The following is a 27,952-nucleotide window of genomic DNA, read 5'->3' on the forward strand; positions in this document are numbered from 1 at the left end:
TTAAGAATCAGGAAGAGAAAGATGTGCAATTTAACTTCACTTTCAGAATTCAGACACAGAATTCTCCAACACAGTAGCCCAGGGAAGTTGCAGGAGTGTTCTAACTGCCCAGGACTGAGCGGCTCCTGAGCTGTGAGTTGCTCTAAAATTTCAAGCCTTTACTGAGGGTCTCAGACCATAGCATAGCCCTGGGTGCAGGCGCCATTTCCTGTGCTTGTCTTTGGAAAGCTCAAGGTGGACTGAGGTTAGAGTGCCGTGGGGAGAGATCTTATGTAAGAAGTTGTTGGACAAGTTTCAGGTCATCTGTAATCTGATATTTGAGTCTGGAACCAATTATAAGAGCTTGAACTCAGGCTGGGTCTGGCCTGGGTTGCCAGCAGACCCCTGGGAGCTCTGGAACAAGGAGCTTGTCATCTCATCACCAGAGGCCTGGACTGCACATGGATGGGTGAGGTAACAAGGCCTCGAAATCTAAGAGGGGTTGTGCAAAGCCCTTCAGAAGAGCACCGTGACCACCTCAAAGGGCCCCAGAGCAACTGGCCTTTCACCATGTGGCTCCTTGCTCTGGCCTTGGCTTCCCTCAGCACTTGCATGGCTCTCGGTGAGTTCTTCCAAAATACAAACACTGTGGGTGCATCTGAAGTGCCTGGGCCTGGGCTGGGGTGGGTGAAGATGGGTATAAGAGAAAATCCACTTACCAGCAGTATTTCAATACGGCCTTCTAGCAGAAGAACCCAGCAAACTCACAGAGACGCAGGGAAAGAAAAACACCCTGATAGGCCAGCTGCAGATGTCAGTAGGGCAGTGAGCTAACATAATGTGTTAAGAGAGCCTCTTAGCTATCTCCCAGGTCTTACTCCGGCTGAGGCAGATATGGAGAGAGGCTCAGCAGAGTTCCAACAGCATCAAATCAGGAGCTAGAGCACAGGACTAAAACCTAGCCCAGCTCTTCTGATCCCTGTGTCTTTGGACAAGACACTTTAACTTTGATGTGTCTGGGTCATGAATCTGGAAAATAGGAAAACAACAGAACCTTCCTAACTGAGCTGTACTGAGGATGAAATGGGTGGTTGTTTCCATAGCTCTTCACATGTGTCTGGTCTACAAGCCCCCTCCTCCCCCCCAAAAAAAGGTGCATTTAAAGAGGACATATTTTTAGTGGGTATATCAATAAAAACTTGAAATATGGTCAAGCCAAAATGCTAAGAGCTAAGGGCTACAGAAAAGATAATGTGTTTCCCAGTTTCCAAGAGATGTTGGTGCTGAGCTGTATATTGAGTGAGAGGATGAATTAGAGGTACTCCTTTGACTCAGGAGCCTGATTTGTAGGGAAAGGACAAATCGGGATGATAGGAGAGGGGACAGGAAGGACCTACAAGGAATTGGAGGAGGGAGTGAGGCCTTTGGATTACTATGGGGAGCTGGGACTTGTGATGTAGAAATGAGTAAATAAGGGAAGGTGGGAAGGAGTTGCATAAGTGGGAAAAAAAAAAAAAAAACGAGTTCTACAATTTGAATTCCAAAATAAAAGCCCTGGCTGAAAAGAATGAATGACCTACAAATACTGCTAAATAGAGTCCATGGGAAGTGGGGGAAAGGTCCTGAAATACAAGGGTTCGTGATGGGAAGGGTCTCAAATCCCTAGCTAAAGGATCGAGTTTGGCTTAGTGGACAAATAAACAACAGTGACAATTCTGGAGTCAAGAACATTCTTCTGGTAGCTCTTCACATGGTCACCCTGGTCAGGCTCCTGTATAACCTGAGAGCTTCATTCTTGTGGAGCATAGAGTTCTTCCTTAACTGCCTACAGCTTCACCCCTGTCTTGGTCCTACTGGGCGTGGTACTATACAAAGCCAGCCTGGCCCTCTGTCCTGATGCTGAAGGACTTCAAACCTCTTGATTGTGGCCATGAATCATGTCTTCTCCTGTGTGGCTTCAGAGGGTCAGCATCTCAGAGCATCCCTCTCAGAACACGATTCTATCCCCTCATCTTCCAGTTGCCCCCATTTGAATACAGACAATATGTCAACATCTCCACTCAAGTGTGTGGTCAGAAATTGGTCTTATCAGAGAACAGCCAATAGCCCTGGGGGGTCTTTATAGGAAACTATATTGCAAAGCAGATCAGTGTCCACTCCAAAACATGGAAACAGTCACAGCTGAGGACATCCACCAGAGTGGTGTCGGGAGGAAGGGTGAAGCACCATTAAAGTCCAGAGAAAAGTGGGGGAGGGGAGGGAAGAGTGTGAGGGCAACATCTGAGCCCAAACCACTAGCTGTGGCCCATGTTAGCTCAGTGATGCTCTTCCACCACATGAAGTGGGCAGAAGCCAGTAGCCATGGTGGAAAGTCAACAGTTGGGATGAGACATAGAAAAAGGAATGCAAAGATTACAGCTTGTATTCGATGGAAGGTGCACATATGGAGCACTTACTGTATACCACATGCACATTCTAGTCACTTTACTCCTCAGAGAAGCCTTACTAAGCAGGCACTAACATGGCCGCGTTACAGATGAGGACACCAAGAGAATGGAAGAAACCTGAATGGACTTCCTGAAGATGGATTGGGGTGAGGTTGCCAGAGAAAGCAGAACCAAAAGAATGCACCACTCCAAATTTGTCCATTCTCATCCTGTCTTACATTCACTTTCAGATCTTCCACAGTGTCTCAGGGCCTGAAAGGAGACAAAATCTAGACATGGTGGGGTTGCCGGGGCTCTGAGGGCCAAGGACACTGACTCTGGATTCAGATGCCATAAATAAACAAGATCCAGTTTGGTGGGTGACACTGGGGTGGTAAACATCCTAGTGAGTTTTACTTCCTCAGCCCATCAAATGGCATGAACGCATATTGAAGTCCTGAGCTGTACTGTAACAAGTGGATTCCATTTTCTGTATTTGAGCCTTCAAACACAAAACGTTGCAGATCTGGAGAAGCTGCCACTCACAAGGTGCAGCTAATTCAGAGCCTGTACTTTAGGCCGCTCCAGAATGAGGTTCTTGTAGCTTACCACCTATTTGACTTAATCACCCAGAGCCAGGCACCAGACAACTGAGGGCAGCTTTTGCACCCCAAAGAATGATGCAAACTGGCCTCTTCTACCCTTGCGTCCTCTTCTTTTTCACAGTCCCTCTACTTCAACCTCCTGATTGACTTTGGTTCTTTTCCTGGTCCTTTCAATGGTAAGTAGTAAGCAATAAGGGGCAACTTCTCATCCATCCTCTCATCCAGCAACCAACACCAACATCCACCACTTCACTGGCTGAGCTATCTCCCAACCTCCATGGGATAGAGGCTTTTCTGCCTCTAGTTCTAGTTTACACCTTCTGAAAACCATCTGAATTGGGTGGTTTTTGTTGTCCTAATTTTATATTAGAAACAATTGATGTCTATATAATTGTGGTAGCTTATTCATGAGCACAGACCTAAAACTAGTCAACACCCCTTGACTTCAGCTCTAAGATAACCCTCCTGTTATGGTCTTATTTCTACTCTGTGTCCATTAGGACAGCCGTCCTCACCACCTGTGGTGGACACTGTTCACGGCAAAGTCCTGGGGAAGTACGTCAGCTTAGAAGGATTCACACAGCCTGTGGCCGTCTTCCTGGGAGTTCCCTTTGCCAAACCTCCTCTTGGATCCATGAGGTTTGCTCCACCACAGCCTGCAGATCCCTGGAGCTTCGTGAAGAATGCCACCTCCTACCCTCCTATGTAAGCGGCTGGGTCACTTTCAATAGAATATCTGTCTCAGAGAGCTGTAGGAAAGAGTTGAGGCTGCCCTCTGATTGATTTAACTTGGTTTATGTATCCTTAGCATACTGTAAGACCCCAAAGATGTTCCATAAGTGTTAGGGTGCCCTAGAGCCTTTCATCAAACACATATTTGTTGAACACCTGTTATAGTCAAGACATATTCTAGGTTCTCATAATGCATCAGAAAACAAAATAAAGATTCCCCTACCTTCATGAAGTTTGTATTCTAGAAGAGAGAGTTGGGGGGGGAGAAAATAACTAAATGCAAACAAAAAAAATGAATTGTGCAATGTGTTAGAATGATTTATGATCCAGTCACTGGCTAGAAATGCTGATAGGAAGAGAAGACATGGGCATCACATCTCTCCTCCTGTCTTGAACTCTTCCTTGACAGTGTTGGGGGGAGATGTAGTGACAGGTGCAGCTGGACACAGAAATCCAAAGCGTCCAGATGGCCTCACAAAAAAGGCACCTAGCTTTTTTTTTTCCTGGCGTTTCAAGACAGGATTTCTCTGTGTAGTCTTGGCTACCTTGGATTCGCTTTACAGACCGGTCTGGCCTCTAACTCACCGTGATCCACCTGCCTCTGCCTCCCTGAGTGCTGGGATTAAAGGTGTGCACCACCATGTCCGGCTGGCGCCTAGCTTTTACACATTGCCTCCTTCCTTTCTCCCCTCTCACTGTCTTCCTACGTAGTTAGGTGGTTTCCTCATGTAGTATCCTTTGATCCTTTGACCTTCTTTCAGTGTCTCTACGCTAAGCGTCTGCTTTGCAGCCACTGTGGAGCTTACAACAAACAGCCTGCATTTACAGTATTAAACTGACGAGACCCCACCAGTAACCAAAAGAAATCAACACACTAAGTTACAACTTTGTTCTTCTGTTTTGAATTTCTGATGCCACGGGACACATTTTGTCTTGCCTACTATCGACTCAGCATACTGTTTTTATTCAGTGAAATGGTTTTGTCAGTTCAAAAACAGGTGTGAATACTTAGGGTGATTACAGCGCTAAGGTAATTGTAATTGTCTCTGTGTTTACGTCTATCCACGAAGGTTAAACATTGTTTTCTATCTGGAACATCCTAGTATTTCTTGTATAGTCGAGCTGGTAGCAATGAATTCCTTTTCTTTTGTTTGCCCAGGAATATTAAAATTCCTTTATGTGTTGCTTGCTTTTCTTACTGTTTTTTCTTTTATCTTTGACTGTTTGGTTTGTTTGTTTATAGTATGTCATAGGTGATTTCTTTGGGTTTGATCAAACTTGTGACCTTTGTCCTTATATCCTGACTTTAGCATCGCCCTTTAGGAGGAAGTAGTCTCTTATCCTCTTTGAATGCACTTCCCTGTTCTTTATCCATGTTTGCTCTTTTGATGTTTCGATTGGGTCTCATATGTTTTCTTCATTCATTCCCTTTCTTTTCTCACTCTGTATACTTTCAAATAAACTGCTTTGGGGTTGTGGTTACAGGTCAGTGGTAACCTGTTTACTTAGCAAGTTCAAAAGCCCTCAGCATTATAAAATTTATGAGAGACAAAAGCATGAAATAGCCTGCCTTCAACCTTCAAGCACACTGATCTGCGATCTGGTACATTTGTTGGTTCTTTTTTTTTGTTGTTGTTGTTGTTGTTGACTTCATTCCTTGTACTTTTCACCTTCAGCATTCCTGCTTGATTTTTTTTTAACATTTCATCTTAATGTTGAATTTCTGTGGTGACAAATCTACTATATCTGCAATAAGCAATCAGAAATACTTCTATATAAACAATTTCTTTCCAAAAAGACAAAACAAAACTTTCATGATGAATTCATGAGCCACTGCTTTGTGTTTCCATGAAGTCTGCTCTTCTTCCTTAAGTCAGAAACAGCTGTTTGGAGTCAGAGCTCTGGGACATCACACATCCCTGTCACTTTGGGGTCAGTCTCTGGTGCCTTGCTTTGTGTATTTATTGATATTATGTTGTCATGAATGTCCCTGATGCTTATGCTCACTGAGCAATGTTGACACATTGAAGGCCTAAGGGTCTACAGTCCCTGCAGTCGCTTTGGTACCTGAAGTCTCCTAGAGATTTAACTAGATTAGAAGCTGTGTTCCTTAAGCCTGTGGCAGCTGCACATACCTCAGCACCAGAGGGCACTCTGACCCAGGCTGTCTGTGAGTTCCTGAGGGCTACAAGGGTCTTGAGTCTTTCCAGACCAGATGTACACACAAGGAGACACCCAGGACTGCATGGAGAAGCTTCCCAGGGATTTCAGGCTAGAATCATGTCCCAGTGGCCAGGCAAGTGCTGGAGATTCTGTCTCAATGTATCTGATGGGTGCCACTCCCCTTGTAGTTATTTGTACAGACATGATAGCTGTTTCTCTACAAACATGAGGCCTAGAGTTGACATTGGGTCCCCTTTGGATCTGCTGTTTGACTGTAAAAGGTGCCAGTGCCTCTGAAAGGTCTTCATGGAGGCCCAGAATTCCTGCTAGGACTCCAGACACCTTCATTTCCACACCAGTATCTCAGGCCTGGTAATGACAATTCAGTTTGTAAGAAGGCATACATACTAGAAGGCCCACCCTCGGCATTTTTTTTTTATCTGTTTGTTTGTCTGGTTGGTTCTCAGGGCTCTTTTTTCTCCCTCCTGCAGGTGCTCCCAAATTACAGGAGTGGGGCCTGTGCTCTCTGATGTCTTCACTAACCAACTAGAAAATGTTCTTCTTGAGTATTCTGAAGACTGCCTTTACCTAAATATTTACTCCCCCACTGACCTGACAAGCAATGACAGGCTGCCGGTAAGTGTTCAGATTGACAGTGAGCACCCAGGAGCTTCAGCATCCTGGATCTTCCAGTGCAGATTAAAGGGGATGAAGGATGCCTGCAGTACAGGCGTTGTTATATAGGCCTTTGACTTCCTTTGGTTTGGGTACTTCAGTTTTCCCCAGTGACTTCAGATATATGTGGGAGGCTGCAATATACCTGGTAAGCAAATACTAATTTGTCCATGTTCCCTCACAATGAACACTGGGAGAGCAATGTTTGTTCTCTTACCTGCTGTTTGAGAATCTGATCCCTGAGGAATAAGGACAGAATCTCCAGCAAAGTCAGAGGTAGAAAGAATCCAGGACCCAAAATCTACCTAGTCTCATTTTTATGGATAGAGGAACTAAGGCAAAGATGGAGGAGAGTTATAAGTTAGGGTTGATGGACCAAAACCTTGGGTTTCGTGACCTTCAAACCATGTCTTTTAACACAGACTTGGAACAACTGTGTGGCCTTCCAAGTACACCAGGGTCCATCTGTGAAAACTTTCATGGTCCCAAGGTGTGTGGGATGCAGACTGGGACAATCCCAGAAGCATTTCCTTTGCCAAACATCTGGGACTTCACTATACTTTGTTTCTTTCCTTAGTTGCCTTTGGCAAGGACTGATGACTCTGTGAGTCAGCATTTCCATATAAACAAATGCCTAGAGATGGAGCAAGCTGCTAGTTACAGGTCACAGGATAGACGATGGGGAAAGCTGATAGTTACAAGTCACAGGATAGAGGATGGGGCTTCTGGAGAAGGTGAGTCTTGGGATGGAAGATACCACATGGTAGTATGGGCAGTATGTCATTGCCCATCAGCTTTTGCACTCAGCCTTCACTCTGAGATGGCCTCGCCTCAGTCCTTCCCTCAGGATGGCAGGGAACCCAGGAGAAGAAGAAAACAGGGGATGTGAGAGTCTGAAGGCAGGACATGTTCCAGCTATGGACACAGGTCCTAAATACAGGGTGTGGATTAATCCTGGGCGTACCTTTGAGAAGACGAGAGACTGGGCTATTTCTTCGCTTTCTGTATCTTCAAATGGGTACCTTTCTGTGTGACCATGGAGTGGTGACTTTCAAGCCAATGCTTCAGTCCTGCATGAGCACACACAGGCAGCAAGAGGATCTTGCCTTTTGCCCTGGTTGCTCCGACAGCTAAGTCACCACAGCTGTGGACTACAGGAGTTAGGAAGTCAACATGAGGGCTCCCGGTCAAGTCTGACCTCTGCCTCTCATGCACTGCAGAACCTCAAGCAGCTTTCCTATCTGTTACATAAATAGCTTATTTTTAAATGCTTTGAACAGTAGTAATTACATAACAGTTCTCGAGTTCTTTCATATTTTATTAGCAACATTATAGTATTTTATCCTTTCAATTCTTCCTTGAAATGTGACCTCCGGGAGCCATTCATCAGAACTGTACCTAGCTTTTCCCCTGATCCTTAATCTATATGGCAGTGCCTGGTGGGTAGTAAGCTCTCAGGTAAAGTGTCTGAAGACTTCTTGCAACATAGATGGTAGCGAGGCTTAGGAGAAGGCTGAGGGGAAACACCTTAGTAGACCTCGGTCACCTCGGTAGACATGTGTATTTCTTGAGATAATATTTCACTCACAGGGAAGGTTAACTCACCACTGATCCAGGCATGAGATGGGTGGTGTAGGGAAGAAAATGAAAGCCTTGGTTACTGCTGTTTCATAATGACATTCTCGGTTGGAAGAACTATTGAAAGACACTACCCTTGAGACTGAAGAGAAAGGCAACAGCAATGAGTAGCAAGGCCACACTGAGTGGGATGGTGATCTCAGGCCAAGCTTGGATAGTTAGGAAGGATTAAGCCTTTTTGTTGCCATGATAGGCACTCGTGGGCTTTGGATAATGGCTTCCTTAGTCATAACCAAGACATAATTAGGTGATCAAACGTCTTTCTTTCTCTACTTCTTATAACCTGCATGGTTTCTGGCTGTCTGTCCAGGTGATGGTATGGGTCCATGGAGGTGGTTTGCTGTCTGGTGGAGCATCAACTTTTGATGGACTAGCCCTGTCTACCCATGAAAAAGTGGTGGTGGTGGTCATTCAATACCGCTTAGGTATCTGGGGATTCCTCAGGTGAGATATTGGACCCTTTTCACATTATGTCTACATTCCCTTGTCAGGACATTAGGACCCAGCCCTGCTACTTTCATCCTGAAGGGATCTTTGATGAGTTTCTTAAAGAAACTATGGTTCTTCCATTTGGACCTGCCTGTCTTCTCTTTCCTCACCCATACCTGTGCACTTGCTCTGGGCTTTTGTGTGTACTGTTCTCTTTGCCTGGAAGGCCTGTTGTTATACTCATGTGTCTTTCAAAGCCTAGCTGCATTTAACCAGCTCTGAAACGCGTGTCTCCTTTCGCCAGTTACCGCCCAGCACATTGCGTTCCTGACAGCAGACACTGTGCAGCACACAAGTTCATCTCCTCCTGGGACAGTAGGCACAGAGGAGTTTAGAGAATGTGGAGAATGCCTGTGTGGGAAGAAATGAGTGGCCGAGGTGGGTGGAAGCAGACAGAGGATCTGACCCCAAGGGAACATCATTCCCTGGAGAGTGTACACACAGCTCACTTCCTCCTTAGCAGGAGTCCAGGCTAGAAGATTGAATCTGTGGGGTCTTTACCAGGTTTCCTGAACGATAATGCTGGGAGGCTTTTCTGCATATTCCTGACATGGGATGTACATCCCTGACAGGGCTGTCAAGTGGTCCACCTGAGCTCCAGCTGCCACTGTGGAGCTCTAGTCTGCCTCTCAGCTGATTGCTCTAGGTTTGCCTTCCTCTTAGGTACCACGTCTCTGTCACCCAGGTTCTATTTCTTTGCTTTCTATTTGAACAAGCCTTTCACAAGCAGTTCCTCTACCTCCTCTCTCTCCATCTCCCATGCCTGGCAGGCTGTGCTCTCTGAAGCCACCAGTGACCTCCACCCTCCCTGGAGCACCTTTCTACCCATCAGTACAGCTAGGTGAGCACTCATGCTTTTGAGCTGCTTCTTTTCCCTGTCCCTTGGCTGGCTTCCACCTCTGTGACTGCTCATTCTCAGAGCTTCCCTGCTCCTTCCCTCCCCATTCTCAAGCCTCTGTATCTCTCCCCCTCCCTGTCCAGTAATTTCCAACATTCCCCACTGAGGTGATTTGAAATGAGAAATGGCTCTCTTGTGAGCTCATATATTTAAATATTTGGTCCACAGTTAAGAGAACCTTTTTGAGGAAGAATTAATAGGTGTGGCCTTGTTGGAGAACATGTGTCACTGAGGATAGGCTTAGAGGTTACAAAAGCCCATGACCACTCCCTCCCTGGATGTCTTCTGGCCCCTCTCCCTTCCTCCCTCTTACTGTCTTCCTCCCTCCCTCTCGTTGTCCCTGAAGCTTGTGGGTATGATATAAGCTCTCAGCTACCGCTCCAATTCATGCTGGTCTGCCTGCTGCCATGCTTCCCACCATGACAGGGCCCTCTGCAACTGTAATCAAGCCCCCAACCACATCTTTCTTTTCTAAGTTACCTTGAACATGGAATAAAAACAGTAACTAAGACACTTACCTCTCCTTTGAAGTCGAGATGCCATCTTTAACTCTGTCCTCCTGTTACCTTGGATGTCTACTTGCCAGAGACAGGGCAAACCCTTGACAGCATCCTAGACCACAAAATCACTCTTCCTGTTTTCATAAGAGCCCCACCACCACCACTCCGTGCAGCTGTCCTCAATTCTATGCTTTTTAATTGCTCTTAGTAAAGCCCTTATGAAAGTCTAGACTCTTCTTTATTTCATACCCCATGCCTGTGTGGCCAGCAAACCCTCCTAGCTCTATCTTTCAAATAAATTCAGAGCCTGTGTACTCATTTATTCCTTGCTTCTACCAAAATCAAAGCCCTGTGTCTATGGCGCTTGCACACACATACACATACTAAAAATAAAATAAATTCAAAGTTACATTACTATAGTGACCATTTAGCTTTTGCATTGCCTCTTTAATGCAATGGCTGTTCCATATTGGGCCACACTTACCTCCACAGAGGACTCCCATCTTTCTAACAAGTGTATTTATAGTTCTTGTGATTAGAGATTCTGACAGCGAGGAGCAAAGTGTTGAGATAAATTTGGCTAGGAAGTCCACAGTAAGGTCTTGAATTCTTTCCTTGAGGTCATCATGCCTTGAAAGGCCCCATGTGCCTGTAATGAATAGTCTTAAGCCTTTTTCCAGTTATCCTGATGACCAGCCTCCTGCCCTTCTCTTTAGTGAGTAATCCCTCGGCTCTACCCTTAAATGCCCTTTCTCTGTTCCTTCTCTAACCACGTGCAAATTTGCCACATGTTTCTAGTCTGTTTCCCTTTGCTCCTTGGCATCACTGAAAATCTCACTACCAGCAGCCAATAATGTTCACACTGTGTCCTGAAGGCCTTGCTGTTTAGCAATTGTTTCCACATGCAAGCTACTCCATCATTCTTAATTTCAGTCTCCCATAATGCTTCAGGGCATGGACTTAGCTTACCCAAGTTCCCTGCAAAGATGCGTAGAAAAGTCTTTATTATAATCAGGTATTCATCCACTTGCAATTACTCCCTTCATCTCCTTGTCACCTGAGTTCCCATCGATAGCACACCACATCGACAGCACTTCGATTACTAGCGTAATCCTCCCAATCCTTTAGACTTTTCCCAAAGCCATTTTCACATTTTCAAGTAGATTTAAATCAGTGGACCAACTCATTGATATCAATTTTTCTTATTGGGCTATTTCCCATGGGTATAATCTAAAGCTTAGTATTTTGTAAAATATGAGGTTGGACTGGAGAGATGGCTCCGTGGTTAAGAGTAAATACTTGCTCCTACAGAGGACCCAAGTTCAATTCTTACCACCCACATTGGGCAGCTGACAATTGCCTATAACTCTAGCTTCAGGGAAATCCCATGCTTCCTATTTCTTGATGGTACCAACACCCACACATGCACAGACGCTTGCACACACATACACATACTAAAAATAAAATAAATTCAAAGTTTTAAATGAGATTCACTTATCACACAGCTTCAAAGGCTGAGAGTCCTTAAATCATAGTTCCAGCTGTGGAACTTCTGAGCTGTGTCACACCATGGAAGATGATATTATGGCAGTGGGGGACATCAAAAGGCCAGAGAGCAAGTAGGAGCCAGGCTTAATTTTCTATAACTTTCTCACATGAACTAACCAGAACGCTACTAGAACCACCTTCATTCTACGGCCATCAATAGCCCGATCACCTAACAATTGACTCCCCCCCCACACACACACACACTTCTAAAGGTTGCACCACCTCTCAACAACGTCTCTTCACTGGAGACCAAGCTTTTAACATACAAATCACTGAAAAATAATCCATACCTAGCCATTGCCAGCTCCTTACCCATCACAGCCCAGCTATAATGTCTCCCTCTGAGCCCTACTCTTACCCTTCTCTTACAGCACAGGAGATGAACACAGCCGAGGGAACTGGGGTCACTTGGACCAAGTTGCCGCACTACAATGGGTCCAGAACAACATCGCTAACTTCGGAGGGGACCCAAGCTCTGTGACCCTCTTTGGCGAGTCAGCAGGAGGGGAAAGTGTCTCTGTTCTTGTAAGTATTCCTGATACCAAGCCCCATAGCTTGATGTGGCTGCTGCTGAGGCCTCTTGAAGACCATTCAATCCAGCCACAGGCTCTTTGGCTGACAAGACCTGGATTCAGATGGACTCTAGGCATGACTCAGCATCTAGGCAGTGTAAAACTAAATACCAAGAGCTCCCAAGAAACTCAGACCTCAGCTTTGTGTCCTGGAAACAAAAGAATGTCCAGCTGTGCCTTTGGCCATAGCTTCTCAATTGTCTGAGTTCTCTCTTCTTCCTAATCACTTTGATTTTGCAATTCACCTGACTTGGGTGAAGAAACAGATGCTAAGGGTCAGACACTAGCTCACTGTTTGGCTGAAAATTTGACTTACAGGTAGAGAGAATGTTAGGACTGAGAACAGTGGGGCTTCCTCTGGGGTTGTCTTGGGGCTTGTTCATGCCTAAGACAGTGGGCAGCAGCTCTGAGCCTAAGGCACTATGCTTTAGTGAGAGTGAGAAAGAGCAGGAAGAGGGGCAGCAGGGGGAAGGCAGTCACAGATAGCCTACAGATGTGAGTGATCTTGCTGGGAGCACAGTGAGGGAAGCTACCAAAAGCAGTGGGAACTGCACAAAACCCTCCCGTCATCTCAGAGTTGGACAGGTCAACCCTGTTATATTTTTAACCATGTTTCAATTTCATTGTGGATACTCACAGGATAATATTTTATATTTTTTAAATAGATTTTTATAAGGAGAAAAAAAAAGATGATGTCAAAGGAGAAAGAAGGCATCAGTTTTGCCACCTAGGCATTGTCACTGTGGCAGCTGAACATGTATTTCTCTTGTTCTGCAACTTTATTTATCTTGTCTCTACATGGCCTCTGTTTACTATCTACCTATCATTTCTACCTTTTTTATGTATCACGTAACTTTTTAAGAAAAACTTTCCTCAGTATTACACCACCATAAACACTCCATAAATACTAAATGCCTTTCCTTAGTACTCGCTTTCACAACAGCATAGCTTTTCCATGGTAATCATCTGACATTGTTTGTTACCCGGTACTACAATATTACAACCTCAGGCTGTTTCTTATATTTAGATGTCAGCAGTTTTTTGTAAGTGTATCCAGGGGGACTGGGTTCCACACGCCTGCATTTTGATTGGCTGTGGTTTTCTATAATGGTCTCTACCTGTTGAAAACAGAAATTTCAGCTCTCTATTTGTACTTAAGACCTCAAGAAGAGGAAAATCATGCCATGGATCTTGGAAGAAAAACCATAATTGTTTTCTTTACTAACCCAGCATAATCCCTAAATACATTCGAAATATCTCTCCTTATACCCACAGATAAGTATACTCCTCACCCCTCATCAAGGAAATGTCTTCAAAAACTCTTTACAGATGCTCATGATTTTTGCTGAGATACTTTCTGAGTACTAGGGACACTGGAGTAGTTTGTAGTAGGAACTGCAAAGCCTTTCTTTTCAGTGATGTTGATTATCATACTAGGTGCATGCCACATACGTCCTAGTCTATCCCTGGCTCTGGGGAAAGCTGGAGAGCAAGCAAAGACAGATAGAGCTATCATCTCCACTGAGATCCAGAGTCTGCAGGCAAGGGTGAAGGTAGAGGGAACCTTACAAGATAAGCAAGTCGGTGACCATCTCTCTTGAGCATAAATTCTCCTCCTCTCTTCCTCCCTAGGTTTTATCTCCCCTGACCAAGAATCTCTTCCACAGGGCCATTTCTGAAAGTGGTGTGGCCCTCACTCCTTGTCTGTTCAGGGAGAATACAAGGCGTGGGGCTGAGGTAGGTCACCAGGGTAGCCCATTCTAACCTCTTTAAGAACCTTCAAGAAAGGTTTCCATTGTGTGATCCAGGTGATATCTCCAAGAACTGGAAAAGCAGTTGAGACCTCATTTATTCTCTCAGTTTCTAGTTAGGAAACTGGATCAGAATGTAGAAATGACTTATCAAGGTCACGATGATCAGAGCCAAGTTGAGACTCAAGCTCAAGACAATGGACTGCTGGCTCAGAGAAATGTCCTTTGAGCCACTGCCCAAAGTGTACCAAGGCAGGCTGTTAGGCTGCACAGCGTGGCCTGTATTACAGCACATTTTTGTCGGAATCTGAGTTCTAATGCTCAGCTTGCTGGTTAAGGATCTGGGATGATTCCTCCCCGAAGCTGGGGTTGGTTCCCAGAACATTCATTCGCTGGGCATATCTATGTGCCTTGAAGCCTAGAAAGCATCCTTTCTAGTAAAGGAGAGCAATATTTTTAAATTGTGTAATTAAACAAATGGTAATATTTCAACAATAAGAACATGCGTGAAGGAAGGAGAATAACCAAATCTGCTGAAATCACAAGCATCCAAAAGGAACATTTAGAGAGAATGTGACCAATAAGTAAGAACCAGAAAGATCAGAAAGACAAGACATAGTTACCTGGTGAGCAAAGGATATCCCAAGAAGGAACAGCCTGTGCAAATGTCCTGGACAAAAGGGAATCCTGTGTGGGAGAGTGAGGGAAGGCTGGTATGGCCAGAACAGACAGAACAGAGTGTGCCAAGAGTCTTTTCCTCTGAATTCTATACCTAGCCCATACATACAAACATCAGACTCTGTCCACCTGTGCCTCCTCCTCTCGCCCGTCTGCTTCCAGTCCATTTGGGTACCACACCTGCTGTTGAGATTACAAACTTCCACTTGGTTCAAGGAAGCAATAGCTTTATTCTATGATTTGGGATCAAAGGGTGAGGTAGTATTTTTGCTTTGATAGTTCTTTGTAACAATGGGACATAAAACCAGAAGGTAGAATTTGGGATTCTGTGCTTCTAGCCACCATTGCCCATTGTCATTCTTGAAAAAGTCAGCTTTTAGATAACAATGCCCGTGTTATCATCTAAACGGCTACCAAGACACAAATGTGCAAGTGATTCATGTCACCATCCTGTTAGTAACTGGGGCAACACTGTTGAAGCCAGAGCCTTCACCTGCTGGTCCAGAGTGCTTTCTGCCCCACATCCCACAACTGGGCTTGAGATAGAGACCTTCTCTTTGTATTCATGGAGGTGAGAGGCAATGCCATTTAACTCTACCGTTGCCTGTGATCTCTGCAGCAAATCGCCATTGCTACAGGGTGCGAGGCCAATACATCAGCCAATATTGTTCACTGTCTACGTGAGAAGACCGAGGAGGAACTCTTGGCAACCACATTGAAAATGGTAGGTGTGTCGATTTCAGCAGTCCCCACACTTCTACCCTAGGTGTGGTGGTCCTCCTGTTCTGAACAAACTACAGAGCGACTTTTCAGAGACAGTGTCAGCCTTCTGATACAAGTCAGGTTCTTTTTACTGTAAAATAATTCAAATGTCAATAGTTGAAATATCCTCATTATCATCCTCTGTGCGTGTATGCATCTGATTCACCAATATGCAGCATGGTGGATACTACAGGATCACCCATCCATTTACATGTCTATCCAGGCACTTAGTGGGTTAGATGAGGTGAGAAGAGAGTATACACTCATCACACCCAGCTAAGATGCCTGAAAAGAAGGACACACTAGAAGATGTATGCTCGCGATGCTCTGTTATCATAGGAAAGCTTGTCAGAACACCCAGAAATTACAGCACCTGGGAACATGTGTCCTATTGCCTTCATTAGGAAGATGTGAGTGTGATGTGAGAATAACTTGAAACTTTGACTCCCCTACCTCTTGCTCTTGCTTTCATTCTTTCTTAGCCCTAGGTGCTGGAGGACAATCCAGGACCCCATAGTATGCCATTAGCACTGGGTTCTGCCTGTTTGTCCTGGCACATCAGGTTCTCATAAAATAATCAAAATATTCAAAGGTTTATAAAGCTTGGAGTCAAATACTTTGTTGATTCTTCTTGTGACACAAGAAAAAGCGTATAAGGAAAGGTAGACACACTAATTGTGTCGTCTCCAGGGTCTGCCTCTTTGCTTGAGCCTGCCCTACCTTGCCTTACTCCACCCTCACATTCTTATGACAGTAGAGCTCCCACAGTGAGCCCAGCCAAGGGGAGACCAGTATAGACAACCTGGCAACCCAGGAGTGTAGCTAAAGGCCAGCCTTTGTACAGGGACTTCTGCTCATCACATCTTCTGACTTTCTGTTCACAGAGATTCTTTGCTCTTGATTTGCTTGGAGACCCCCGAGAGGTAAGGATCTTTGTTTTTCCATTATGTGTGCTGAGTCTTAACACCTGTAAGCTTCAATTAATGGTGAAGCAAAAGGTTCTCCTTGTAAAATGGTAGTTGTGCAATGACCTTTGTCCTAGCAATGACAATGGTAGTTGTGCAATGACCTTTGTCCTAGCAATGACCTTTGTCCTGTGATATTTGTTGTGCAAAAGTCAAATATCTACCGCCCACTGATGGTCCTGTGAGGATGGTGTGAAATTTTTTCAGTCATTCATCAAGGTTTTATACTATAAGGCTAGAACCAACTCAGCAGCTAGGATACAGCAGCGAAACAGACAGGACTGTGGGCCTTCCTGGAACCTTCCATTCCAAGGAAAGTGAGTGGTGCCTGCAACAAAACAAATAAAATAGAGTGAGGTACACTTAGTTTATACCAGGATCCACTGATTACAAAGTGGAAACAGACAGTAGGCAAGGGGCCAGGCAGGTACTGAGACCACCCAGTGGGCTGCACTGTAACATTCCAGGAAAGAGATCCTGGAAAACTGTACCAAGGCCTCAGGAGAAAGGTGGGAAAAAGCAGTTTGTGGCTGGATATACTCGCAGAATTACTTGACAAGATTTGCTGATGGAAGCTGTTGACTAAGAGATAAAGAGAAGAGGGAAGAATGTTCATCTCTTCTAACCAAAGCTGGCAGTGAGCAACAATGTCATAGAACAGACAGACACCAGCATTGCTGAGCCCCATGGTAGTCTCTGTGGTTCCTAATATTGCTGATGTCCCTTCTGAAGATGCTGCCTTGAAAGGAGCCTTATTGTATGTTTGTTTTCTGGACTGTTTTTCCATTTTCTACATCCATTTACCCCCTGCCCCCATGCCTTGCTATTATCATATTTACCATCCACAACACAAGTTAAAGTCCTTTCTTAAAATTAGACCTCATTTACAACACAAATCTCCTTGCCTCCGTGGAAGACAACTCCACGCAAAAACGTATCTTGTTATGTACCAGATATTGTGCAGAACACATGATCTTCCCTGTGACCCTCTCTCTAATGCTCTCACTCCTCCACACCCATGTTTCTTAGCATTTCAGGGCCTAGCCCTGCATTGTAACACCGCCACACCTTTCCTCATGCCCTGGCCACTGTTTAAAAATCCCAACCCATCTCTACCATTCAACACTCTTCATTCCCAAAGACCACTGCTAAGGTCGTAAGCACTGCTTCTTTGCAGCCTCCATTATCAGCCCTCTCTGCACTCTACACCTCTTCTAAGGCAGCAGTATTTGCACCCAGAACCTACTTTCTACTGTTAACTGGCATGGGTTAGAATTCCGTACCTTTCTGCTAGGTTCGCTTTGTTTTACTGAACTGCACGCAGCAAAAGCTAGCCAGTCATTCATTCATCTTTTCAGAAAAAAACACAGGTCCTTGAAACCTTGATCTTTTTTCTAGGAGACATCTCCTGGCTCCATCTGTTCTCCCAAGAAATATTACAAATGGAACCTGGAGCTAGAAATACAGCACAAAAATGGTGCCATAGTGACCCAATTGATGAAATAACTCTACCAATGAAAATAATATCCAGTATTATTGAGCCTTTTCCAGGGACAAGTATTGTGCTGGCCATTGCCTGAGTTCAATTGTTTACTTCGTACAGGTCCACAGATAAGAAAATTGTAGCAGATGCAGGTGACATTACTGTCCCTAGTGAACAGCTAGTGAATAGTAGAGCCAAGTTTCAGACCCACGTAGTAGCCTGACTCCAAAACGCACATTCCAACCATACCGGCGTTCTAGAGCTCACATTTACCCAAACCCACAACCAGCTTCCCAGCCAGTGATGTGTAAACCAGGCTCCACTTCATCTCTTACATATTTGTCATCAAAAGTAAGACATAAAATCAAGAGTCCAGTTTCTGTGGCTCTCAGAAGGTATCTTGTAGGAGAGGGGCTCTGGTCCTCAGGGAGAGCTCACATTAACTGTAGATAGATGGATGACATTGTCTGTGTAAATGGTGGAGTCTGTGCTTGTGAGTTGAGCTATTGGTAAAACTGCTTCTAAGTCCCCAAGTAAACCCAAAGCATGTATGCCTGCTCCCAGGCAGAGCCTTGAATGTCTGAGTCACATGTGACCCCAAGTCCCATCTTGAATCAAAGCCTTGCACTGCTCACTCCATGCACCTCTAAAAAGTGTTCCTTTACCATTGGTTTACTGCATTTTGATGATTCTACCTTGTTTGAAAAGGCTCCAGGGAGAAGGGAAGGAGCTGTAACTAAACACACAGGTGCTATGATATACTTTATGAAAAAAAAGAAATGCATCAGGTGAGTTTCCTTCAGGTTTCAGTTATAGAAATATTGGGTATGAGTTTGATGACAATGTCAACAATACATTACAGATCCACAAGAAGAGGCTTGTCCACATGTAAGCGAGGCTATTCTGCAAAGATCTTATATGGCACCTATAATGTCTGATGAAGCTACAGGAAGAAGCGAAAGAAGTTAAATCTATAAGTTTGTGAAGTGAGATAGAATATTAAAAAAAAACACAGAGTAAACAATATGTCTGTGAAAATGAAGCCAGAGAAATCTACATTTATGTTCCTTGGGGTCATGAAAACCTTAAGACAATTTTTAAGGCACCGGTGCAAAGTGATCTGCTTCTTTTAAATAGCACAATGCTCCACAGTCAGCAGAAAATTCCACAAGTGGGCTTCTATGTCAAGTTACAGCCAAAATGTTATATATTAGATGTCATGAAGCAGCAAGTGAGCGAGCTAAAAAGATGGTTTAGAGGTTAAGAGAACGTACCCCTGTTGCAAGTGACCTGAGTTTGGTTCCTAGCATCAATGTATAACCACCTGTAACTCCAGCTCCAGGAGATACAAAACCTCTTCTGGCCTCTGTGGGCATGTGCACTGTGGGAGTGCACATGCCCCCACACAGACATATGTGCATAATTAAAATTAAAATACATCTTTAGAAAACATATCAATGAATGTTATGTTTCCAGTTGGATCCCATCTCTGTGGAACTTTATTATGTATATACAAATATTCCAGTTGTACCCCTTTCTCCTCACCTTGCCAGTGATACCCATATGCCTGAGTTCTAACCCTTCACAGAAACTTAGTCCTTCAGAGGGGCTTGAACTGCTGTGGCTGCTGTCCATGCTCATGTAGTTGGACAGGGTGGGCTTCACCATCACACAGACAGCAAAAGAGACATAGGTGTTCTGTGGAGCTAGTAACCACGTGCTCCCTCATTCCCCAGAGCTACCCCTTCCTGACTACTGTGATTGACGGAGTGCTGCTGCCAAAGGCACCTGAAGAGATCCTGGCTGAGAAGAGTTTCAACACGGTCCCCTACATCGTGGGCATCAACAAGCAAGAGTTTGGCTGGTACATCCCGACGGTGAGAAAATAATGATCTCATAAACTTAACCCCAGAACCCATCATCACCTGTGCCCAGGACTTCTTCCTGTTCAGAACCTCTCTTTGAATCCAGGGAAGCTGTTCCCATTGTCACAAGTAGGCATTTCCATGGAAACAGTCTCTGAGATACTCCAACTGTGCCATGAAGTGCAGCCCTAGGAGCTCTTCTCTCCACAAGCCTTGCCTTTTTCTAAAGAATTCTGACAAGCTCCCAGTGAGAGATCTGTAGTGATGGCTGAACAGACTGCTCTTGACCTTAGCCCAAAGGCCAAGAAGTGATGGAAATTGTTCAGATGGCATAGGAAGGACACCCAGAAAGGAGAGGGAGCGGGAGTTCATGTCTCAGGCTGGGGTGGCATGGCTTCCACCTTGGAGTTGGACTTGTAGTCCCCATAGATTTCTGCAAGCACACTTTCACTGCAAAGACCAAAGAAGATTGGTTCTGCTTAAGTGAAAAACTGGCATACAAAAGGAAAATGGGATTTTTCTTGTGCTAAAAAATAAAACAATGAAAAAATACACAGTCAGGTAGAATATTATGGTTTAGTTAGTGTGACTTCATTAGGGAAAAGATTGAGTACAAGATTAACTCAATCCCTGGCAACAATAGTGGGAGAGATTTCAATGCTGTAATGTTCTCAAAGAGCCACTGTGATAGGAGGGATGAGCCTGTGCCTCCACATACAGAACTGTTGGTCCACACACATCTGCAAGGGAAACATCCTTCCCTTCATAGGAAGATTCAGAGTCCTAAGTTAACATTATCAAAGTTAGGGATTTTTCCTTCCAGAAAAACTAGAACAGCTGGGTACGGGCACACACCTGTAATCCCAGCACGTGGGGAGGCAGAGGCAGGTGCATCTTTATGAGTTTGAGGCCAGCCTGGTCTACAAAGCAAGTCCAGGACAACCAAGACTGCACAGGGAAACCCTGTCTCAAAAAAAAATTGCTAGGAGAACAAAATCAATCTCTCCATTTTTTTTACATCAAAGAAACTTTGAAAATTACAGAGAGAAAATTGTTCTCTGTTCCTTGAGGAAACTGTTTTGTTGAGACATTAAAATCTCAAGAAGCATCATAAAGATTGGTAACTGCAAACTTTGACAGTAGGTGCTTTAATAGAGGCCAGGAGCAGTCTGTTCCACCCCAGTATATTTCCTGATAGCACTGAGCTTCCCGAGTAAGCATGGCAGGAGGTAGGTCATGCTTCTACAACCATAACAATGCTGGGTTCTACAACCACACCGAAGCTGGGTTCTAGTCTCTGACTGCAGAGGTTTGCACACATCAGCACACGGTAAGAGTCCTACAGCTCTCAATACAGAAAGATTTCAGAGATTATCAAATGGCACAGCCATAGTGGTTGCTTGTGGATTCCTCAGTCACGTGACTGTGATTTGATGGTGGGATGTCATGTCCCCTCTATACATGAGTTTTTGAGTTTTTGGCTTCTAAGTACCTGATCTTAATTTTTTCCTCACTGCCTAAAGGATCTTGAGTGTATTCCAGCTTGATAAACAAACATACACCCATACAGACACATACTTACAAATACACACACACTTACACACACATTCACACATTACACACACATGTATACATACACACACACACACACACACACACAATCAGCTTCTGCTAACCATGTTTTTAATCTCTTTTGCATTCTTTCAGTTTCTGGATAAATCCATCAAGTTAACTACTATTGTCTAATTCATCAGAAGCCATGCATCTCTAGGCCTATAAATATCTTCATTCTGCAACAGTTTGGTTGACCGGTTAGCCTGTTTGAATATCCCCGTTAATTCCCAACAATTTACAGGTGACTAACCAGCTATTATTTAACAGATGATGGGCTACCCCCTCTCTGAAGGCAAACTGGACCAAAAGACAGCCACATCCCTCCTGTGGAAGTCCTATCCACTTGCTGTAAGTACCAATGGAATCATGCGGGAAAATTAAGATTCAAGGAAGGGCTGGAGGCTTGTCCTGAGTCACAGGTCAACTGAACGGTAGAGAAAAAGTCAACTAGAATGTGGAGTTCCCTCCCAAGGGTAAGGATTAACACAGCACTGGAGATGGCCATAGTCAATTGAAGTCTTCTCAACAGGCTGGGAAAAAAATACTCATTGATCATTGGATGGTGGTGGGCTCTTTTTTGATTGATTTCAGAACATCTCTAAGGAACTGACTCCAGTGGCCACTGAGAAGTATTTGGGAGGATCCGACTGCCCTAACAGAAAGAAAGACCTCTTTTTAGACATGATGGGAGATGTGTTATTTGCTGTGCCGTCTGTGATTGTGGCCCGCTATCACAGAGGTGAGACCTGGGGGCTGGACCAAAGAGGGACACTGACTCCCAATATAGTCAAATGGGAAAACTGCTGAGGGTTAGGACTCAGAGGCTCATTTCCTATGGCCCAGAGGCGATACGGGGGTATGTTCTACATTGTTTCTCTTTTACATAAATCTCTAAGACAGGGCACAAATGCAAGCAGTAAATTTGGGAGTTACTCTCACCAAACACTTGTTGGGAGACAGGGATATGATACTGGAAAGAGACCAATCAGAGATCCACTGTCAAGCATTTGCCTACTGTGGATGGATGGAGCTGCAGAGTTCTTAGAGCCATGCAGAGGACACATCTCAGGGTTGTCCCTTCCGAGTAGCAAAGGAACTACCTATACCCATCAGCACACACTTGCCACTGGTTGAAAGCTCTTTCAGTGAGTTAGTGCCTTGACACCTCTACCTGTTGCACACTCAGGCAAAGTAATCTGTAGCAATAAGCAAAGCCTCAGCTAAAGAGCTACAGGGGCTGGAGCTGACCTTCCTGTTAAGAGGCAGTGTGTGTGAGGCCCAGCACAGCCACTAGAAGTTCCTTATCTGAACTTACGCTGTATAGAGAGATGGAGTGTAACAAACACTTAGAAAGTTTGGCAGCCTCTGCCAGGAGACTGAACCATAGGAGATAGATAACTGATAGAGAGGCAGACAGGTATACAGGCCAGCAGACAGAGAGACGGACAGGCAGACAGATGAGAGGGGATATATTGAAGGAATTGGCCTGTGGGATTATTAAGGGCAGAAAGTTGGGTCAGAACAGATCTGGAGACCCTGACGTTTTGGTAAAAAAGCCAATGGTGTGTTTTTTTCAGTCTAACTGAGGAGGCCAGAGGCCCTTGAAAACCCCTGGTATAAGTCTCAAAGTTCAGATGTGAATATCCTGGAGTGCTGGACAGGAGTTCAAGGGCAGGAAAAGAAACTCTGGGAGAGATGACACCATCTTTTCTCTGTTTTCTTCCCTATCGTGAAGTTAGACGACACCTTTCACACTGAGGGTAGGCCTTCCCTTATTAATGTATAATTCATAGTCCAGTCTCCCCTGAAAAGACCTGCTCCTTAAAACCATAATACTTTTTGGTTTTCTAGCATTCCTTAATCCACTCAAACTGAAACCTAAAAGTCACTTCCAGAGGATCTGTTCAGGGTCAGAGGCTGCTGTAAGGTAGCATGTTCACAGTAGTGGGGCTGGAGGAAGAGCAGAACGATCCTCGTGGTATTGAAGACTACCCAGGGCCCAAAGCTCTGAACCAGAGGGTTCTGGAGACGATTGCTGTCTGCACTGACCTTTATCTAACTCAGTTCATACAAGTACTTTGCTGGCTCCTCTACGATGTCCCAATGTTGTCCCTGTGCTGAGAATGGATGAGCACACCTGTGAGATGTCCTCTCCCAGGTGAGCTTGTAACCAGCTCACTTACTTCGTTTCAGCTGGCATTTTATGACTCTTGAGTTCAGTTATTTCAGCCAGCACAGCACAGGCTTTATCTACTATTTTATATTGTCTTAACCCTTGTTGATAAAAAAAAAACTTTTCTAATTATAAAATCAACCTGTTTACCCTTGTAGCGACATTTTAAAATATGCTAACATGTAAGAAGACACTAGATATCATTCAAAATTCTTCAGCCGGGAGTCCTCTACTATAATTTTTTTCTTGTATTGTTCAATAGTTTTCTACCTCTTATATAATGTAAAAATTAATTTTGTGTAACAGTTTTGTTCAGAGAACACTATGTAATGGGAATTTCTATAATTCCATATAAAAAATCTATCAAAAACAAAAATCTACCAAAAGTGCTCATGAATGGGTACATGAGGTCTACTCTCTCTGGCCTTTTGGGTATTCAAGGCTTACATTTCAATAACACAGATAACGTTGTGCTGAGTCCTAGATGCATGAATGTTTAACCACATGTCTAATCACTTTTGATTGGTTTTAAAAAAGAAGTTACTATTCTTCCTGAAAGGAACACTTTAAAGCTCTTAACGTGTGGTGAAATTGTTTTCCAATATGTAAGAATGTGGGTTTCTTACCTCTCATTACTACATGGAAACTAAGTAAAAATAATAAACTATAAAAGGAATCCATATGTTTTTCCCTCCCAAAAAATTTTAAGGCCACCAGTACAACTTACTATCTTGATCTCTCTTCTTTCCTCTCCTTTATGGCACAGCCAGGGCTAGTGAAAACTGGTGAGAGCCATGAAGCCAGCACAGCTGTTTGACAAAAGTCAGCAGAGCTGAGCTGAATGCTGTTTTCGCCATCATTCTGTCTTTCACTTTGGGTTTCTGATCTCTATGTGTTGCATTCGTGGGGGCATTTTTATATTATGCTTCATTTATATCTTTTTCCTCCAAAAAATTATTTCTGCTCTTAAAGAAGTAAGCTGATCTGGCCCTACTCAGCAATCTTCCTTGCCGTGGAGATAATGAAAAGCACAAAAAAGTTAGATAGCCCCAGAGTTCTCTTGGCACAGCTGCCCTGTAAGTAAACTCAGAAACAGTAGATTTGGCAACAGATCAGACTACAGGCTCCTCTTTTATTGCCATAAGAAAATGAAAGTGTAACAACAAATTTAGCTTGCCTAAAATAACATTTGATAAAATATATACCATATAAAATTAATATAAGAATTTGCCATGAACGAGAAGATTATCTCATATTAAATTTACAGTGAACTCTTTGAACAAAAAAAAAAACAAAGAGAAAACAAATAGCCTGAAGCCCAAGAGAGCTTTCAAATTTTTAAGAGAGGCTAACTCAGTGTATGTGTGTGCATGTATCTATATGTGTTTGTGCACATGTGTGCGTGCATGTGTCTCTATGTGTACTTGTGTGTGCGTGTGTATATGCGTGTTTGCATGTGTATAACTGTGTGTGTTATGTGTGTTATGTCTCTGTGAGTATGTGCATGTGTGTTTGTGTGTATCTATGTGTACATCTGTGTGTGCACATATGAATCTGAGTATGTTCACGTGTATGTCTGTATGTGTGTGTGCATGTGTGTATGTATGTATGTGTGGTGTCTGTGTGTGTACATGTGTCTATGTTTGTATTTCTGCCTCTTAAATGGTCCCTGATTGTCAGTCAAGTATCTGTGTCCTACTTCCCCTTGATGACGTGTATTGTAATTGCATACATTTTACTGATCTCGTCTCAGCGGTCTTAGGCAAGAGCCTTAAAGCCATCACACTAACTAAAGGAAATGTGCTCTTCCACAGGTGGTTGTGGCTCTCAGTTCCTTCCACACACATTTCAGCCTCAGAGGCTGGGTCACTCTTCTTTCAGGAAGTTGTGCGTGACCTTAAAGTGACCTGCTCAATAGATCGCAGGGCCACACAGGGATATTTGCTCAAAGTGACAATTCATGCTAAACCATGGGACAATGGTGGGGGCTGAGACGGTAATTTAGTAAACCTCTCTATGTCTTCATGCTGCAGTGACATGATTGTCTACTGTTTTATGGATGAACAAATAGTAATATGAAAACTGATTTCAGAATGTTACAGGATGTCTCTTAGATAATATTATTCCAGCTTTCTATAGAGAAAGATATGTGCTAAAACATCAAGGGATAGTCTCAGAGGTGAAATTATGAGAAATTTTCTTTTTTTTTTCTATATTTTTTAAGATTCTTACTGAAAACAAGCAGGAAAAGGAATCAGATTTTCCCACTGTCCTGATTGAGATCCTTATCCTCTGCTCTCAGGTTCACTCCTCTGTCGGCATCTGTGCCCACTATGGCCACTGGTGCCGAGGCCCCTGGGGTGCATGGGTCAGTATATAAGCAGAAGTAGTCAGCTGACCCAATGATCCACTTAGCAGGAGCAATGCTGCTGTGGGGCTTAGACATCTTTGGTGGTGAGAGAAGAAGGCAAAGGAGAGGAGAAGAGAGGCAAACTCACCTTCCCTTCATGCCTGAAGGCCTTAACATTCCCAGCCAAGCAAGACTCATATACAGATCCAAGTTCTGTGATTTCATGAAGCCTGAGAGATAGACAAACTGCTTGCTCTCTTCATAGACTTGCATTTATATGTCCTTGTGTCCAGGCAGGCGGCTTGGATTTGCATCATTCTTTTCTGGATGATTGAGAAAAACACTGGGGATGATCAAAACCAGCCTGACAGAAGATGCCTTCTAAGTTCAGATCTGTCATCCCTGAAGTACATCCTGGCACACATTGCCTGCACTGTATTCATTCCTTCTGTATTCAGTTAAAAAAAGCTTCTTCAAATCCCAGCTCTATCTCAACACAGCCCCAAGCAAGTTCCCAGGATACCCCAACGCCTCTGTTTCCCTCCTAGCTGTAGATTTGGGAGGGAGCGTATCTGTACAGGTATATACCTTTATACCAATGACGTGTGTCTGGTAATATGCTCTCTACTTGAATCCATGTCTTCTCAGATGCTGGAGCCCCCACCTACGTATATGAATTTAATTACCGCCCAAGCTTTGTGTCTGCCATAAGACCCAAGATGGTGATAGCAGACCATGGTGATGAAGTTTATTCCGTCTGGGGGACACCACTTTTAAAAGGTAATGCCCTGAACTTCAAGTTGTGAGCCTCAGGTTCCAGTCCTGGTTTGGTGGCCTTAAGCAAGTGGCTTTTTTTTCAGTCCTAGGAATACCTAGGATCTCTGGTGTTCCCTTAGAAGAGTAATATTTCTGGTATATTTCAGAATTTACAAAAATGAAAGAGAGGATCCAGAAGTCAGCAACCTATGAGCCAAAGAAAACTCTGGGGTTGGGCATTGTAGCCTTGAGTAGGGAGGGAAGAGCAGGTGACCATGAGAAGCAAAGGCAGCCAGCTTGTGGACTTGCCAGTTTGCGAGTCCTACATTAGTCATTTCCAAGCTTAAATAGAACGCTCAGCCTAACTTGTCTATGAATGCAGATTCTGATTCAGCAGGTATATGGTAAGAGTGGAGACTGCCTTTCGTCATACTCGCAAATGATGCTAACACTGCCCATGAGCCACACTGTGATCAGGAAAGGACTCTGTGTTCTTCCCCACAGAGGGTGCCTCAGAAGAGGAGATGAACCTCAGCAAGATGATGATGAAGTTTTGGGGCAATTTTGCTCGAAATGGGTGAGGCTGGTGAAAAATATGGAGCGGGTTTGGTGGATAATATGCTTGGGAGACTCCTGATGGGAAGTGGGGGTACTTTCTAAAGTCTGAGTGATCATAGTGTTCTGACAATGAGAACTCTCAAAAATGGGCAGGCTGTGCCCTGCCCTGAGAAGATGTCTCTGGGGCTGCATGACCTCGTGGCAATAATAGGCCAAGGAATTCCTCTGAGAAACATGAGACCCACAGAGCAGCTTTAGGGACCTCTGATTGATTCTGTTCTCAGGAACCCCAATGGGGAGGGGCTGCCACACTGGCCAGAGTACGATGAGAAGGAAAGTTACCTTCAGATCGGAGCCACTACCCAGCAAGCCCAGAAGCTCAAAGACACGGAAGCAACTTTCTGGACCCACCTCCGGGCTATGGAGACGGAGAAAGCAACCAAGGGAGATACTGAGAAATGACATAGAAGGCAGCACAGCCATGGAAGCCTTTAGGAGCCAGGGCAACACTGTTCCTCAGAAGATGTTTGTAGCCCAAAGAGCTTTCTCATCACAGAGGCTGAAGAACTGTGCATTGGGAGTGGGCAGAAACCAGAAAAAAGAAATCTTTGCAGCTGTGGTTTCAATTTGTAAAATAAATGAAAAAAAATTTTTTTTTGAGGGGAACCAAATCGTTGTCTGTGTCTTGAACTACAAATGAGTCTATCCTCCCCAGAGAGAGGAAGGTGAAGAAAGGTGACCATCAGCAGAGAGATTATAGGTCTTGGTCTGT

At 44.2% G+C, this 27,952-nt stretch overlaps 1 protein-coding gene across 2 annotated transcripts; it reads left to right on the plus strand.

Annotated features, from left to right (window-relative positions):
• The first annotated feature begins 359 nt into the window (after window positions 1–359).
• On the plus strand, window positions 360–27,851 carry LOC110565284 (liver carboxylesterase 1-like). 2 transcript variants are annotated; one of them, XM_021662939.2, is made up of 14 exons: window positions 360–601; window positions 3,511–3,715; window positions 6,397–6,541; window positions 8,529–8,662; window positions 12,025–12,178; window positions 13,858–13,962; window positions 15,274–15,378; window positions 16,301–16,339; window positions 19,601–19,741; window positions 21,611–21,691; window positions 21,935–22,082; window positions 26,515–26,646; window positions 27,127–27,199; window positions 27,465–27,851. In XM_021662939.2, exons 1-14 carry the CDS (start codon window positions 445–447, stop codon window positions 27,640–27,642), a joined length of 1,797 nt encoding a protein of 598 aa, XP_021518614.2. In that variant the 5' UTR covers window positions 360–444; the 3' UTR covers window positions 27,643–27,851. The 2 variants fall into 2 exon arrangements, with proteins under 2 accessions (XP_021518614.2, XP_060248196.1); XM_060392213.1 differs by lacking the exon at window positions 13,858–13,962 and having other exon boundaries at window positions 27,465–27,840.
• Window positions 27,852–27,952: the final 101 nt, after the last annotated feature.

This window comes from Meriones unguiculatus, chromosome 10 (genome assembly GCF_030254825.1).
Source record: "Meriones unguiculatus strain TT.TT164.6M chromosome 10, Bangor_MerUng_6.1, whole genome shotgun sequence".
Classification (NCBI taxonomy): domain Eukaryota; kingdom Metazoa; phylum Chordata; class Mammalia; order Rodentia; family Muridae; genus Meriones; species Meriones unguiculatus.